Source organism: Stegastes partitus, unplaced genomic scaffold (genome assembly GCF_000690725.1).
Source record: "Stegastes partitus isolate 25-593 unplaced genomic scaffold, Stegastes_partitus-1.0.2 Scaffold1762, whole genome shotgun sequence".
Classification (NCBI taxonomy): domain Eukaryota; kingdom Metazoa; phylum Chordata; class Actinopteri; family Pomacentridae; genus Stegastes; species Stegastes partitus.
Window position 1 is genome coordinate 88,490 of NW_007579493.1, and position 17,291 is coordinate 105,780.

Here is a 17,291-nt window from a genome sequence, read left to right on the forward strand (position 1 = left end):
CACCGTCCTCCACCCTTGTTCCCCAAAAATGTACCTACATTCAAGTAACTGTAGGAACTGTCATGACCCGGCTCAAAGGCAATGACAAAAGCTGAGAGACGCAGTGCAAACTTAAACAAATATATACATTTATTTAAACAAAAGAAATATAACAATACCAGTATGAGGTGTGTTGGTCAGTATAATCAGTGGTGTTTATGTGAATGCGTGTAGTGTGTGGTGTTGTAGTGATGGAGAGCAGAGAGAGAAAGAGACGCTGATCAGCCACGCTTTTAACAGCGTCCATACATCGGGCCCAGGTGCTTGCGATCAGGTTGAGTAAAAGGCTGGATCAGCTGATCACCTCGGAAGAAAAGTGACATTGTCAGACACCCATCCACTTTCCTAGACCAAGCGGCCAGCAGGGCCGTAACAGAACCCATAAGTAAATTTTGTCACTGTGGCATTTGATTTATAAAAAAAAATAACCTTTTAAATCCTGACAGTATTTTAAAGTGTTACCTCAGTCAGAGTAAATGAAGTATTTGGGATTTTTACAATACAGCAGCATGACAAAAGCACCAGTCTGGTCTAATTCAAATAGTGAAGAGTGAGTCTTCTGTCCAGACAAGCCGTGACCCATCCTCTCCGTCTCTCAGCAGGATGTCTCGCCGCTGCCGCAGACTTCCACATAAAGCGAAGCACTACATCATGTACAGCTGTCAGCAGGAGTTGCCCTGCAGCAGCTGCACGTCTGCAGCAAAACACTAATTGCTTTTTCACCTGCGTGAATCCACCGTGCTGCTTCAGTGCAAGTGGGCGAACATCATCAGCACAATCACCATCTCATTAATAGGCGGACATTTTGTGACGGTGCCTTGGGGATGCATGACTATTTTGAGGGATGACCTAATTGAAATTAGCTGTGAGGGGTGTGACACGGAGGAAATTATGGATTTTACAATTTGTCCTCCTTTAACCTTGACACACTTCTAGTGGATTTTCCCTCTTAGCACTGTGAGCTAATGATGGTTAACACGTCCTCCCCGTCATTAACTGACGACAATACACTTTACATACAAATTTTGTTTGTTTAAATTGATTTAAGGTTCGTCTCTGGCTTTGCTTTTGGTTGTCCCGTCCTATCCAACATCTCCAGTGCCCATCCCGGGCTGCTGTACCAGTAAACCAGCCAGTAACATGAACTGACTTCAAACCAGTCGTCCACTGCATGAGCAGGGAGAGTTACAGCAGATACAAGTGAGGACAAGATGCTAACTGACTGACATGTACAAATGTTGTGCTTTACTCTCAAACCAATGATTACCATTATGAAGTCCATTTGAGTCTCACTTAGTGCTGTAACAATTAGTTTTCAGTCACTATTTTGATAATTAATAGTTTAATTTTGTAGCAGCAGCATTTTTTTTTAGATTTTATGGTCAAAATAATTAAATAATCAAGGAAGCAGTTAAAACAAAACAAAACAGTGGAATATTGTAAACTTACAAAACAGTAAAATTGGACAAAATATCAGCAAATATCTGTGAAATATTTTTAGCTCATTTAAATACAGGAAAAATAGTGTCATTTTACAGTCGAACATTGTAAAAGAATGAATAAGGATTTTATGGTGAACATTATTTACAGTTTTGTCCCGTTTCTTTTTTTTCAGTCAACATGTAAATAAACATTTCTTTCTGCGTGTTTTACTAATTATTATCTGCAATTTAATAAAAGAGGAACATAGAAAGTCCCGTCTCTTTTTCAGAATTTTAGCAAACAACTTCGCTGTTGACGTAGATGGTCCCTTGGGGGTGGATGCTCTGATTGTAATGAGCTCCTGCCCTTTTTTTTATTTTTTTTAAAGCGTAGTACTAAACTTTTCACAATATATATGTTAAAAGTTGTATTATAGTAAATGTAGCAAACCCATAGTTACTGACATTTCTGTTTTTCATGTAATTCTTTGTTGTTTCTGGGTCCGATATTACACACAATCACTGCCATCAGTTGTATCTGGTGATTGACGTACATGCTACAGAGATCTGATAAGCTCAGAAAACAACCCCACTGCACAAAAAACAAAATCAGGAAGCAGCAATGTTTTTATGCGTCTAATTTCCTAATTATATTCCTAGTCCTCTGTAGAGAAACTCTTCACATTTTCAGGACTCTAATTTGAACTGCCCTCAGGCACAACTTTACATTTTTAGTCCTTTTGCAGAGAAGAGAGAAAGAGTGTTGCTTGACTTAAACACTGCACAGTGTAGAAACTGCAGCTTTAAGATGCTGAACTGAAATTTTTCTCGAAATTGCCAATTGTCAGAACAGGAGGACAACAACAATAACATGGCTGTATACAAAAAAACATCTCTTTTCTGACAGGGACCTGTGGGCCAAGCTGCACATCTGGCACTTGTTAACTTTGGTTTCACCTCAAATCCATTTCAGCTGCATTCAGTGACAATTTGAAGACAGCTGCTTCATATCTGCTTCAAATTAGACATAACTGCTAATTGTAAAGGTTAATTGTCTCAAACAGAATTAACCTTTCACAGCTTTTACACGTCCCTCCCTGCAGACAAACCTCGTGGGTGAAGTGCAGCTTTTTTCATCAAATCCTTCAAATCTTTGTACAATAGCTCAGTCATGTCAACACAACCAGGGGCCTTGCTCTGACAAGGAGACATGTACAGAACTGGTCTGACCAAGAGGACAGATTATCCTCTGACCTGAGGAGTGAGTGCCTCTGGGATAAACATCTGTTCAGCCTTCAAACAAGCTGAAACTACAGGTCAGATTGACAGCTGACCTTCGCAGAGTAAAAAGGAATGCATGATTTCTGTTGTCTGCATGGTCACATGTTGTTGTAGGAACAGAATCAGCTGTCCATCATACCAGGCTGTATTCATCAAACGATTTCAACCATCTTTTGTTGTTGTTGTTTTTTTACATATAAACCATCAAGTAGTTGCACGACTTTACAAGAGAACATTTAATTTGTTTTTGATGCGATAGCATTATCAAGATCAGCACATTTTGCTGCAGTGGATTAAAGAAAAGTTACAAACTGCATTGTGATGGTGTGAAAATGTATTCACACTTATTTAACTGGAAAGGTTTGCTGCTTCTCTAAAAGAAAATGGCAAATAATTTTATGATACCAGGCAACATGGTTTAGCTTAGTACTAATCTGCCAACCTGCCAGAGGAATCACATGTATAACCTGCCATTAATCCAATAAATCAATATCAAAATCAATAAATACCTGCTGTGACCACAATTTGGACGTATTGTAAACACTTTTAAAACACATTTATTCTAAATGGTTTTGTCACTTTCACGCTGTGCATCTGTTTTAAAATGATCTGATTCAATAATGGCATAAAAAGTAATTCCTCATCATCAGGACGTAGGAGGTACATTTAATTTGTAGAGCTCTTGTCATCACAATCCTCCAACCAAGTCAAAGAAAATGCACTCTCATGCTACTGTGTCAATAAAAACAGACTTCTTTTTCACTGTATCTGTATTTATTCATTGTAATATTAGGCCGACTACATCGTCATGATACCAACCATCTTGTGTATCCCACGTCCCATAAAAAAAACAACAAACATACATCCAACCTCAGGCTAGGAGCCGAATATGTCCTACACATTTGATTCACAATCTGAATTAGAATCAGAAAGCGTTTCCTTTTCAGTTAGAGGAATTTGACTTGTTGTTTTGGTGCATAACAGGAAACAGCAACATATAGATTTTTTTAAAAGTCAGTGGACAGGAAGTATTGAAAGACAAATAAGAAGCAGCGGTACAAGTCAGATTAGCAGCGAGTGCAATCAAGGGAATACAGAACGCACAAACTAATAGAAATACTTCCAATATGCAGGAATGTGCAACTTAATTGCCTGAGAATGTATGTGGAAGGTTACATAGAATGTAATGCGAAGAACTTGAGATGTACAAAAGAATAACAATAATCCTATTTAAAAGCTGTGCGTTAACGTAATGTATAAAGTTAGATGAATGAACTAACAGGGTGTTACGGGCTGATAAAGGCCACAGTCATGCACTTAAGGCTTTATGTCAAGTGAAATTTCCTTGTTGGTTTAATATTTGGAATTGCACTGAAAAACCAAGATACGAGATTCCCTACTCTGTAGCTGTATTTTCTCTTTTTTTTTTTACTTCTTTAGAATTTCTGGACTCCTGACATGGCGCTGTACAGCTCGACCCCCTGCCACTGTTAGCTTGTAATGTCGCTGATCGCTGAATTTAAGCTTATTCTCCTGCTGAACTCAATGGAGGCTGATCTGGATAAGAGGATCAGACTAATGCCTGAAATGTAAATGTAAATGTCCTGTAAATACTTGAAAAGCCTTGTTGAGGCCCATCGAATCCTTTTGTGCATGGCAACATCTGCCTAAAGCGTCTCCTCATTCACCTGCTTAGATCCCCTCCACAAGCTGGTGAATGGGGAAGAAAAGGAGCGAATCTGCCTTTTTTACTGAAGAGGACTTTGCGCAGGCCTTTTATCGATGGCCTTTTTTGGCATCACGTTTTAGGATTTCGCATTCAGCTGGTTGAGAGACGAGGGCCATCGAACATCCAGGATCGAAGAGAGACCACACACTTGCATGCAGCTGAGGAGTGGAGGAAAGTGGAGGACAAATCAAATGGCTCTCCACCAGCTACTCTATGGGGGCTCCACTTGTTTTCCACAGCAATGGGCCCCGGTGTGAGTGGCCCCTCTTTTAGAGGCACCATAGGCCACCCGGATCTGCCCCGTCATCCATTACAGTGTCCAGAACGGCACAGGGGAGGAGGAGGAGGAGGAGGAGGAGGACGGGGAGAGGGGGAGGGCGGCTGACGGTGGTGGCGGAGTGCCAGGCGGACACCAGCAGGGACAAGATGGTGGGCTAACCAAAAGCAAGCCACCCTCAACACCCCCTTATCCCTCACCCGCCCAGAAACGAGAGGGGAGACAAATGAGGAGGAGGAGGATTAAAAAACATTAAGCGGGGGAAGGAGGGGGAGCGAACGGGGAGGGACAGTAGATGGGTGAAGGCATTAGGCTGTAAAAGGGGAGAAATGCGGGACAACGGGGATGTGCAACAGCAGAGAGAAGTTGTGAAAGGAAGAGAGAAAATGAGAGATTAAGAGCTGAGGAAAGAAAAGGGGGGAAAGGAGCCGGACTGAAGAAATGTCGAAAGCACAAAAAAAAAAAAAAAAGCTGGCCCCAGAGGATATACACTGCAAAAAAAAATCTGTTTCTTAACTAAAAACAAAGTAAACTGAGCTGACCTGTATGCTTTCCACTTGGTAGAATGACTATTTTACTTAATGTAAATATCACAGCAGAACAACTTTTTTTTGTGTTCTGGTTCTTTGGTAAAACAAAATGTCACGTTCTTGATGTTGTGTAGTTGTAATGGGAGAAGGCCTCTGGAAAGACAAACAGTAAGTCAAAAAATAAAACCCAGCTCAAAGAGACGCTCATTGGGCTGATCAGACTATCAGGGTGTGGTTAAATCATGCTTGATTGACAGCTGTCAGGAGTTTGTCACATTAATGATCTTGCTACCAACAGCAAGACTTTGCAATGCCTTCAAAGATATCAGGAGCAACACTAGGTTTGAAGATAGTTACGGCATCATGGCAGTCAGGATCACGAGATACAAACTACATGTTTCATAGCAATTTGCACATTTTGTACAGTTGTTTTATTTATTTTATTTTATTCACTTATTTTTATTTTTTATTTTTTTAAATAGTATTTAACTTTGGCTCTTTTTCTGTTGGGATTGGTGTTTTTCTCTTGCTGCTATACCACAGTAATTTCCCAGACTGGGATAAATAAAGTATTTTTCTATTCTTCTATTCTATTCTATCAAAATGTCCCTTTGTAGTATGATTAGCCCTATTCTGTCCAGTAACAATCGTAACTATGGCTGTGCCAGTATAGGATTTCTGTGGACTAGCAGGAATGCTCTGATGTTTGATGGGTCTGAAGATCAGGAAGAACATTCTAGCATAGACTGACAGTGCAGTAAGATTTAATGATTATCCTTTTTGACCAGGTGAAAATCTCATTGAGATTAAAATTAGGGCCAAGAAGACAGCAGTCCTCAGTTAAACAGCACAACGGGAAACCCTCTTGATACAACTAAAATCTGCTTCGTTCACACAAAATACAAAAATGTTTAAATCATAAAAATAAACCTTATGTTAAGTTTTCTTCCTCCAGATAGATTATCTTCACTGACAGGTCAGACAACTGCATGTCAGGACTACTACAGGCCTCCACAAGAGCTGCACAGAGGTGCCTCTGGCTTCTTCCTGCCCAGGCATAGTTCACTGATGACTTCACCTAATCAGTGGTGTGGAGGAAAAAGATAACTGACAAGAAGCGTGTTTAGAATGAGCCACACAGTGATGCCAAAAATTAATCATACAAAGACTAGAACTACAGTTTTCATGGTAAATTTTTGTACACTGTAAAGACAGTAATTGAGTGTTTTAAGACCTGTGCAATAGTTCACAGAACACTCTGAACATTATAGAAAGGAAAACAAAAAACAAACAGAAAAAGGCAAAGTTTTAACACACAGTCCTCCAGCAGCTCTTTCCTTTCCCCTCTCTGTTCTACACCCCACCCACCTGACAATGCTTAAAATGCAAAAAGACAATGAAGCTAGAAGTCAACATCTATTTGTGGCCTCACCTGGTAGTCAAACCAGGAGGAGGAACCAACAGTGCCACTTCACCCTAATGTCATCTTTGTTGCTATTTGTACAGTTTCACCTGTTCTGGGTTAAAAGACCAGAAATCTAGGTTCCTCTCAGGCCACTTGAATTACTGTAAAATGAAAGTTACTACATAATTTTTGCCAAGTGATGCCAAAAAAGTAGGAGGAGTTACATTGGTTGTAACTGAATCATTTGTGGCAGATCCAGGATCAGTTGTCAGTAATTGATTATTTACATGGTGGCGCCTGCATCAAATGTTATCAGCCCAATAAATGGCTAGTTGTTATTGGTTGTGATCACTTTCACAGCTATGGTTCAGATTTGGAAAACTGCACCTACGAGTACACCAGAAGGTTATATCCTCCATTCTGATCACTGATAATAGAAACTAACCAAGATTATGTAGGTGACCTGAGACATGCATAATGATACGTGTCCACAGAGGTGCTTTTACAGGCAAGTCATCGCGTCACTTCCCAACTTTGGACGCTTGATGTTCAATAACAGGAGTCAACACAGGACTCTCTACAGTCACTCAAACACCGGCTGCACCTCATTGGACGACGCTTCACTCGGAGGTTCTCAACTCCTGGATTTCAAACCAGACCAACATGGAAACTTTCTGTTTTATTACAAAACAGTCCATCGAAGTGTGTTTCTGAAACCATTTGAGGCTATGCAACTGTTGATCTGTACTCATTTTAGATTACCAATGTTAGTTTAGAAGTTTTACGAAAGTTTTGCAAGTTGTCGGACCTTCCCTACACACCCCATTTGCATGAAATAGCCGAAACCTCAACATTACGCAAATGAGGAACAGCGTGACGCCCTGTCTCTCAAAACTAAACATGACCATACCAGAATGTACTGCAGTTTCACATAGATGGTGAATGGGAAGCATTGAAGTAGCAGATCCTGTGGACACGTACCACTAGTGCATGAAAAATCACCTATTGAACAACATCTGAGTTTGGATAAATTATCCAACAAACACAATGAAGAACACTTGGAAACACTGGATTCATTATTTTTTTCTTTTTCTACATAAACTGTGATGCCTTAAAGGCCAAATCTGGGATCAAACAACTTCTTAGGACGAGTGCAGAGGAGCAAAAGGAGGCCTGAGAACGGAGATGGGACATACATAGTGAAACGAGGGCTTAGGGCTGTAATGAGGCTGGGGGGGGGTGTTAACGAAGACTAATGAAGGAAGGAGTGCTGCTTAACCTGCGCTCCATCACTCTGTGAGGCCTCCAACCATCGAGGTGCTGGAGGAGGAATGTGTGAGTCTCTGCCCCCCCCCACCACCACCACCCCCACCCTAACACACTGCGCTCCCACACTTGTGCTCCAGCTTCACAGTGTGACAGCGTCCTCTCCTCCTCACCACCGCAGCCACTGGGACAAATCGCAGTGCCATCATGCGTCACGCTTAAATGTCTCCCCCCCCCCAACCCCAACCCTCCCAAATCACCCCTCACCCTCTTCTTTTCTGTGTTGCTCTGCACCCCACCATCCCTCCACAGTCTACCCCCCTTACACCTCCCTTCTTTCTGTAGTTGCCCCCTTTCCTACTGTTACAAAACAAATCTCCCCTCTGACAGCATAATTCACCGGGCCAGACCCGCAGAGGCAGCAGAGGGATGGACTGGCCTCCTCGACTGACCTCCGCAGAAGATCTGGCTGCTTGTTTCCCCACGTAAACCTGGCCTCCATTCAGCCGTGGGCCAGCGGGAAGAAAAAGAGGGGCGACTCAGGAGGATTCAAACCAGTGGCCCCTGTGTATGCCTGAGTGAACGGCGTTGAGCCTAATACCCACTAATCTGGTCATCAAATATCCCTGCTGCCACGACTGGAAATCTGCTTCTTTCTTTTTTTGTGTGTGTGTGTGTGTGTGTGACTACCAGTAGGGCAAACGAGGGACGTCTGCCCTGTCGAAGCTGCTTTGGACGATGATGAAGGGAAAATGAAAGAAAAGAAAAGGGACAGGGGCAGAGGAGGTGGCAAGAATTAGGAAGAAATAAAGACGTGAATGTAAAGGAGAGGAGCAACAAAGAAAGACAAACAGGAGGTCATCTGAGGTGACGACAGCCTGTTTGTGTTTTGCTTCAGAGAATGAAGACAATTTGAATGGACTTTTATACAGTATGTAGAGGCTGTGGCAGGCACCTCCACCTCCAGCTCACAATCAACACACTCCCAGCACTCACACACTCTAAGGGCTGACGGACTTGATGTCGGGGTGCACATCCGGCTATTCCCGGTTAATCTGAACATGAACCTCAGCGCGGTGTGAAAGCCTAACCCTGGCCGCCCCCCCATGTGCCTCTGGGTTTCATTTGTTCTCTTTATTCAGTGTGTATCAAGGTTAGATCTTTTGTTTTGTTTGGGGGTTTTTTTTATCATAGGGAAAAGTACTTATTCTTGTCTTACCTTCTTCAAAAAAGTGGTTAAATTCAAATGAAACCTTTCTCCTCATCATCCTTACTAAAAATAGGTCATTAACATTTTGTAGTAAAGATTGATATAGACTAAATATTTGTTTAACATTTTTAAGCTATATCTCCCAGCCACATAAAAAAAAAAACAAATGGTATTGTGAGTCAGACGGAAAGATCTGCCATTTACAGATTTGCTCCCAGCTTTAGTTTGTTTAGTGCCAGCACACTGAGGTTCTGTTCGAGGTGCTGTTGGCTGTGATCATGTGTGCTTTGTTGCACCTGTAACCACATCCAGCACTGATGTCACGGTGTTCTGACACTCAGCAGTAAGACGAGAAGTAAGAACTGGAGGTCGACAAAGACAAGATATTCAGCTGTTGTTAAGCCACTCGTTAAGATAAGGACTTTGTGAATGGCTTCAGGTCATTAGTAAGTCATGTTGTAGGAGTAGGAAGTTCCTACTCCACACTATTCTGTATATTCCTGAGGCCTGAAAATCCCAATCCCAAGCAACATCCACAGTGTTGACATATCACTCAGACAGAAAAGTGAACTTCTTTGAGATTTCCAATGAGCCATGCATACTGGCCCTCTTTTCAAAATGGTGATGTTGTTCATTGGTTCAAACAGAATTATTGTCATCGGAGGTAACTGGCTCGAAAAAAATAAATTCAGATTTTAGGAATAAGCTTTGAAAAATTCATGTCAACAGCACTACCTGAAGAAGTGCTGCCACAAACATAGATTTAACTGATTACTTGTCATACAAATGACTGTGATTAACAACTTATTTGCCTGTTCCTGTTGATGCTTTCCCTCTTACTTATAAATTAGAGATATTCTTGCCTTTGACTGCCACCATTTCACCAAATCTGACAAAACTACTTTCAGTGTTTTTTTTCTTTTATGCGCCCACCTTGGTGCTGTGGTGTTTGGTGTAGCACATAAATCCATGACGTGAATGTCAATAGATGCTCAACAAAATGCAGAATATTAGCAGTGAGAAAAATACATGCAAATAGTGATTGAAATATTACACTTATGCATTATATGTAGTGTCTGTCCAGCCTTTTTATTGCATTTTTTTTTTACAGGTGAAAAAAAACCTGCTATGAAAAATGACTGCAGTCAGCTCAAATATGTGCAGTCAAGTGTTTCTGTAATAATTGTGAAAGGTCTAATACCTAGTCTGGTGAACATGAGTACACAAAGGTTATCTTTACGTTGGGCAGGAAGGTGATAATCTGACTGTCTCAAATATTTTGACATTCTTGTGTACAGCTGAAGGTAAAAAAAAAGCAGAGCTATGAACCAATATGGCATCATTAGATTCATCAGTAGGAACATGGATTAATAAATATTTCTCCACTTGAGGAACAAAAGCACAACAGAAAAAGAGTAGACTTAAAAATATTTAAACTTGGGACACAAACTTTTTTGCCAATATTATCAACAGGAACCAATTAACTGTGTTACACCTCTTTAGGTGTACGAACATTGCTTCCAGCCAGAAAATATGAGTTGATCTTTTATAGATGGCAGACAATAAATAGCCTGCTATTTAGCACAGCTGGAGGTGGGCATCCTCAGTGTGTGTGATGGGCATCTCATCCACAGCCACCCTCTGCATGTGTCTGACTGACAGACTGCCTTACTGTGACGGCCATCTGTCAGCAGACTCCCTGTTAGACAACAAGAGGCCCAGAGACTCCATGAGCCCAGACGGAGCACAGGGCACGGCTGGCACTACCCATTCACAAATATCTTTTGGGAGGACAGATGGTGCCGAGTTTTCTCCTCGTGCGTCTTTTCTTTCACCATCCACCATTCCTGTGCTACCTCCTCAGCGAGCTGGCAACTCCTTTGTGCCCCAACATTTCATCAAAGCTTCATTTATAAACAGCCAATATGAAAAGGGAGGAGGCGTGAGGGAGGCAAGAGCTTTCTGCAGGTACCGTCCAGCACAGATCCAGGCTCACTGGCCTAGGCACAAAAGGTTTCACATCTCTTCAGTTAAAACTGGCTGCGACCAGCTTCTCCCCCTAATCTTTGTTTCACATCTCACCCCCCCCGAAAAGATTCAACCAAGCAGATCAGTGTCCTCTCTGGCACACTGCAATTGCACCGTACGGCTGGGAGGGCAAACCAGAGGATAAGAGCTGAAAAACCCTTCCAGTGTTCGAGCTTATGGTGACAAATCCTAATTCATCTCCATTGACTTCTTAAAGCTCTTTAACCCCACAGGACACACGTGTGGGTCTGTTACCACAAAACATCTTTGTGTGACCAGAAACCCACACACATTACATTTTGATCTCTAGTAGAGATTTTAAAGTTTTCAAAGATGCCGAATATGTTGCGCTGAATTTGGAAACAAATTTCCCTGGAAAGCTGCGTTGTTTATGAAGTGTTGAAACACTGTGATATGAGGCTTCTGAAATACTTTCATACAAGGTAAAGAAAAAAAACTGCTGAAAGCTAAAACATGAAAAACAAGAAGTCCAAATGCAAGACAATTATTTTAACAAATACTTCATCTGCCAAACACGTCGTCGACAGAAGAGCTACTCAGCGAGGTGAAACTTCTATCAGAACAAACCTTGGATTTTGAAGAACACTGAAACTTTTCACTATTTTCTAACAATTAATAACCTAAACCACTAAGTAAATGTTTAAACACACTCAACCAAGTCCTCTAATGTTTTAAATGTAGCCCCGTTTTTGCATTGAAGCACTAATCAAAAATAAAACATGTTTTTACAAAAGTTGATTGTAAAATGCTGTTCAAAAGTTCTCAAACCTTCAGAAAGCACAACTACAACAACAGGGATTTGGGAAACAATTTCTCTGCAACTTCATCTAGAATCTCCAGGTTTCTTGTAGGTAAAGGAACTCGCAGGGTTCTTAGTTTCTGAGGTAAAGTTACTGCAGTGGAAATGCAGCTTATGAAGAAAATAAAAAGCTTCAAAGTCCCACGGTGACAGGCTGGAAGCTTTAAATGTTTTACATTATTACTGATTGTACTATTATTACAATGAATGGTTCATCATTAGTAAACGTTTTCTGTAAATTAACTACTCAACAACTGCTACAGTGAGATATAACTTCCGACATATCAGCACATCTCAGATTTGTATCAGTAAATAAGTCAAATACAAAGAGTTTGTTGCTACTGTACATCAGAAAATGAGCTTTACAAGCTCCTGATTGGCTGAGATGGAAGTGTCATTATGAGTACAACAAGACATGTTGAGTGTTGCAACATCAACACTCCTTTTTTTTTTTCAACCTGCACCCCTAATTTTTTCAAGCAGGCAAGTTGGAACAGTCACCACAGACAGGCTTTACTTAAACCTGGAAGCTAGAGAGCCTACTTTACCTAGCATGGCATTTGACAGCAGACAAGTCTGTAGAGCCACTGAGGCTGACAGTTAAAACACTCTCAACATCACACCTCCACATTCCAGCAGGACCCTGGCACTTTCAATGACATCAACATTCATTAAGAACATGTATTTTCTTTAAAATAACATAAATTCAATTTCCATAAGCTTAGAGTTGAGCAGATCTGTTTCTGAGAAGCGTTCTGGGATTACTTCTGCTGTTGTTGTCAGAGCCTCTGACACTCCTAATAAGCCAGTCAGACTACCGTGTCCAAACTTCTCTTTTCATGCGTGACAGCTCCGGTTTGGAGTCCATATGTGACGCTCTGCGACTCACAACGTTTTAATCTGCGATCCCAAAGACACACAGAGCGATTATCAACAGAAAACACGAGGGACGTCTCCGTCACCAGAAAAACACATCGGTGAGGAGTTTGCGTTCTGGACTCGTTTCCAAAACACGCACGAAGCGTTACGCACCGTACTTTGGATTCAGATTTGGAAATAAACCAGAGCAAAACTGTTGTAACTGTAACATACATACAAATATACAGACAACAAGCAGACGGGTTTGGTTTGTTTCAGGCAGAGGAGCACATTTCCCACATCTCACCTGAAGCGGCTGCGCAATCACCTTAAAGTTGGCGCAGCAAGTTGAAACCAGCTCTCTCTCGGTTAAATGTGAACATATGAGAAGATTTAAAGGTTTCTCTGTCGTGTGAGGACAAAACATGAATTACCCTCATTCCCTACCTTGTTGGTAGATGAAGATGAAGTGCGCTGCCAGCAGCAGCCAGCAGCCTGTTGTGTCCATGTTGTGGAATAAACGCTCACAGATGCGATAAACAGGCAAATAAAACAGTGATTTCTTTCAAGGGAAGCAGATCCCGGTCGGCCCGCAGCCCTCACAGCTCCATGCTGCTGAGCTCTGCTGCTGCAGGTGGTGCTCTGGCTGTTGGGGGGTGATATTAGATCCCGGGTCCCGGTCCGCTGCTCCGTCTGCGCTCCGCCACTGACTGAGTGAAGAGGAGCCGTCAGACTGAAGGGCTGCGCCGCCCACAGCCGCCGTGACACCGGCCCTCTGCCTCCACACATCCACTACTGACACTGACTGCACACAGCTACACTGACAGTATTTTTATTTCATTATTTTTTATTGTTTGTCACAAAACAGATATGAATTGAAGGTCAATGGTAAATGTACAATCAGAACATTTTAAAAGTCGTTTCGGTGGATAGATCATCTGGGCGGGGTTCTGCTGGGGGCAATTGGACTCATGACCTCAATTTTGTCTTGTATTTACTCCTCTGTCTTATCTTTTTTCTATCTGTCCAGCTTCTTCTCATTCACTCATGTCCTGTTGTCTTCCCAGCATCTCTTTCTCCATCCAATTTTTATTTTTCACCTTTGCTCTCCAGCGCCTAATTTCTTCATCCAATGTATTTCCTTTCTTCTTCCCTGGTTTATTTCTTCTCTCTTTCTTCTATTTTCTTTTTTTTACTCTGCACCTTATTGGTTCACGGCGATGAGAGCTGAAAGGTTGGAAAAAAGAACAGCGACAGACATGAAATAATACTATTTGCGGACCCAGATCTGGGAGGTGGGAGTGGATGGTGATGGTGGGGAGGGGATGTGCAGATTGTTCTCAGGGCCCCTCACCCCCTGATCAGCCCCACACCACACACACACAAGGGCACTTGTGACAGAAAATCTAACATCTGACTGGTTATTGAGAAAAACAGAAAACTTCATCCTGGATCATTTTTGCTTCTGATTGGCTGATCAGATGGAATAAGTGGCTCTTGTGTGTGTTAAGTAAGGATGGATAACATCATAACCTTTGCTTTTGATCCAAGTAAAACCAGGGATGGGATAATTGATGATAATGGTGATGATACGTTTTATTGTTAAAGCTTGCTATTTTATTTTATTTTATTTTTTTATTTTTGGCATTATCAGTGAAACAAATCCAGAACAACACATCAGCATGTTGTAATTTGAGATATCTTTGAGGAAACTAAACTTCTGCACCTGTTCTTGGCTCCGTTTTCAGAATGTAGACAATCTCACTTGTGACAGGAGACTTTGACCAATCACAGGTCTTTTCAGACAGCTGGTTTTGTTCTACAAATGCAGAACTACAGCGCACAAAAACTTCCAGCATTGGCAACAATTGCTTACTTGGTAAAACAACCCTCAAATAGAAAAGGGACTTCAAAACAAGAGTCTGTCAATAAACACAGTGAAAGTGTTGATATTGGTGAAGCGTTTCAGGGATGGAGAGAACTTGGTGAAGTTGGATTCAGAGCTTCCCATTGTCCTGGACAGATAAACTGCTTTTTATATAAGTTTTCAAAGTAACAGGACAGTAATTCTGACAGAATAGCGGCTGTACACTGGCACCAGGATCACAGTTGGGGTGATTGAAATGAATCATCACTGTGTTGAATAATGTCACTAAGTTAGTGTTGCCTGCTCACATGAAGCATGAGCATATGGCCATGCTACTGAGAACAAAGAGGAGGAGGGTCCACCCCGGAGTCCCTGCATGGCTCCCTCTCGCTCAGCTTGGCTCTACCTCTCCTGTCACTCTGGTCCTCTGTGCCTGTCAAGTGCAGGTTTTGGAGACAGCTGTATGGATTTGCTCATCTGTTGTTAATCAACCCTTGTTCCATAAAAGCCTGGCTCATTCCTCCACTCTCTGGGTTTCAGTTTCATTGCTTTGTTAAATAAACCGTATTCTTTCACCTGCCTGATCTGTGTCTGTACCTGGGCTCCCAGACCTGCTGTGACATTTTTCCAGATGTGTGCTGACTGTAGCTTTCAAAGCAGCTAATGTAGTTACATGTAAAAGAAACAAATATGTCATTAGTTGTATGGGATGAATGTTAATTTAAAAAAAAAAAAAAAGAAAAACAATGGCTATTTCTGAATATACTTCAGTGACAGGACATTTTAATGGTAAACAGTTCAGTGAATTCTGTGAACTGGATATTGTCAAGTTTTCCAGGATGTGATCAGACGTGTGATGGTTCTGTTTTAGTACGGATCCTAAACTGATGCTATTTTTCAAACAAGACGTTGTTTTTGTAGTGTTGATGCTCTGAGGGAGAAAGTGCCCACCCTGTCTGTCAAGTAGTTTCACTGTAAGAAGAAAGCAGGCTGATCTTGGCATGCCGGACTAACTCTGAAAAAACGTGCTTCTTTTTTGTTTTGTTTTTAAATTAATCACTGTAGTGATCCATCCATTGTTTCAGGGGAGATGTGTTGTAGAGACAAAGTCTGTGTGAAATGCACAACATGAGAGGAAGTTAATTTTAAAATGAATTTGTCGTTCATAATGTTCATAAATTAAGTACATATGAAATTAGGGAGGTGACTATACTACAAAACAAAGTCAAACACCTTATTTTAAGGTGGTTAAAGCAGATTTATCATTCTCAGAGACAAATTCTCTTGTAAAGCGTCAAATGCACTGTTAAAGTTGTTATTGTTAGATGCAAAATGTGCACAATCCACTAGCTAGTCTTGTTTCTAGTCAACTGTATTATATATATATATAGCATATAAATAAATTTTAAATAACTGGATGGATGACATCACTAAGACTTCAGGACCTTGAAACTAGACAAAACTTTATATGACCAAAAAGCCTTTTTGCTGTGAAATGTTTTACCATCCACTAAACAGTCCACTAAACGTACATACAATTCAATCATCTGCAGAGTAGTGTTTCTTTAAAGCACATTCCAGTGTGGTGATATGGACGTGTTCAGTGTGTTTTTGTTTTTTCCTGCGATTGTGTTTTTTGTGTGCTGCTGGTTGTTTCTGAGTTTCAGGCTGAGCGGGGCTGATTTGGAGGACGCTCCCACACTGGCACAGCTGCTGCTCATCATTGTTATCAGCGCACTGGATAAAGCCACCTTTCACCTGTGTTCCAGCGCCAGACGATTGCCTTCGCCATCCGTGCATCTCCTCTGTTCAGCCTCCGCGTCCAGCTATTTGAGTTTCCCACACACGTCACCTCTCCCCTCAGGAGCACCAGCACAAGACACCACCCTTGTCCCTGGTTTTTCCTGCTACACTCTGGACCCCGGATCCCTCACCTGCCTCCTGGTGCCCCTCTCACTCCCCTGGATTCTCAAATAAACCTGTTCTTCCTTTTAACCTGCCTCCCTCTCGTTTTGGGTCCCACACTCACGTTCCTGCTGCCACCAGGCCGTGACGTTCAAGTTCATTGTCACAACATTCAGATGTATACTAAATGAAATAGTCAGGTTAAAAATGGAATGTCTTTGCTGGAGGCCATGTCAGAAGAGCTGCAGGATTTTATCTTGCAGTTAAAAATGAACCCACAGTGAGTAAAAATGTCAGAAGCAAAGCAACACCTACAAATTTCTTGGAGTTCAGAGGGTTAATGCTCATTATCATTGTTTCCAACTACACACAGAACCTGCAAGTAATCATTCAGTTGTATGAATTTCATTTATGTAGCATCACCAGAGGAGAGAGCTGCAATTCTAAAACCACCAGCTGCTGCGACTCTTCTGAGTTTCCTCAGAGTGAAGCAGAGCAGCATTTGGTTGTCTTTGCGGTCAGCAGGGAGTCATTAATACAGCCTCTGGAGTAATTGAGCGAAAATGCAGAAAGGAGTGTTTTATTTTTGTTCCTAAATGTATGTGGTGGAGTTCACAGGGCCGCTGACCTTCTGACCCCAGAGCGACGCTTCCAA

General features: G+C 41.7%; 1 protein-coding gene across 1 annotated transcript in view; it reads right to left on the reverse strand.

Moving 5' to 3' along the window:
* The window catches only part of LOC103372465 (receptor-type tyrosine-protein phosphatase zeta-like), a 99,919-nt gene extending 86,413 nt beyond the window's left edge, over positions 1-13,506 (reverse strand). The window contains exon 1 of the mRNA XM_008302120.1: positions 13,312-13,506. Coding sequence (XP_008300342.1) covers positions 13,312-13,372 — 61 coding nt within the window. The 5' untranslated portion in view covers positions 13,373-13,506. The remainder of the gene's footprint in view (positions 1-13,311) is intronic.
* Positions 13,507-17,291: the final 3,785 nt, after the last annotated feature.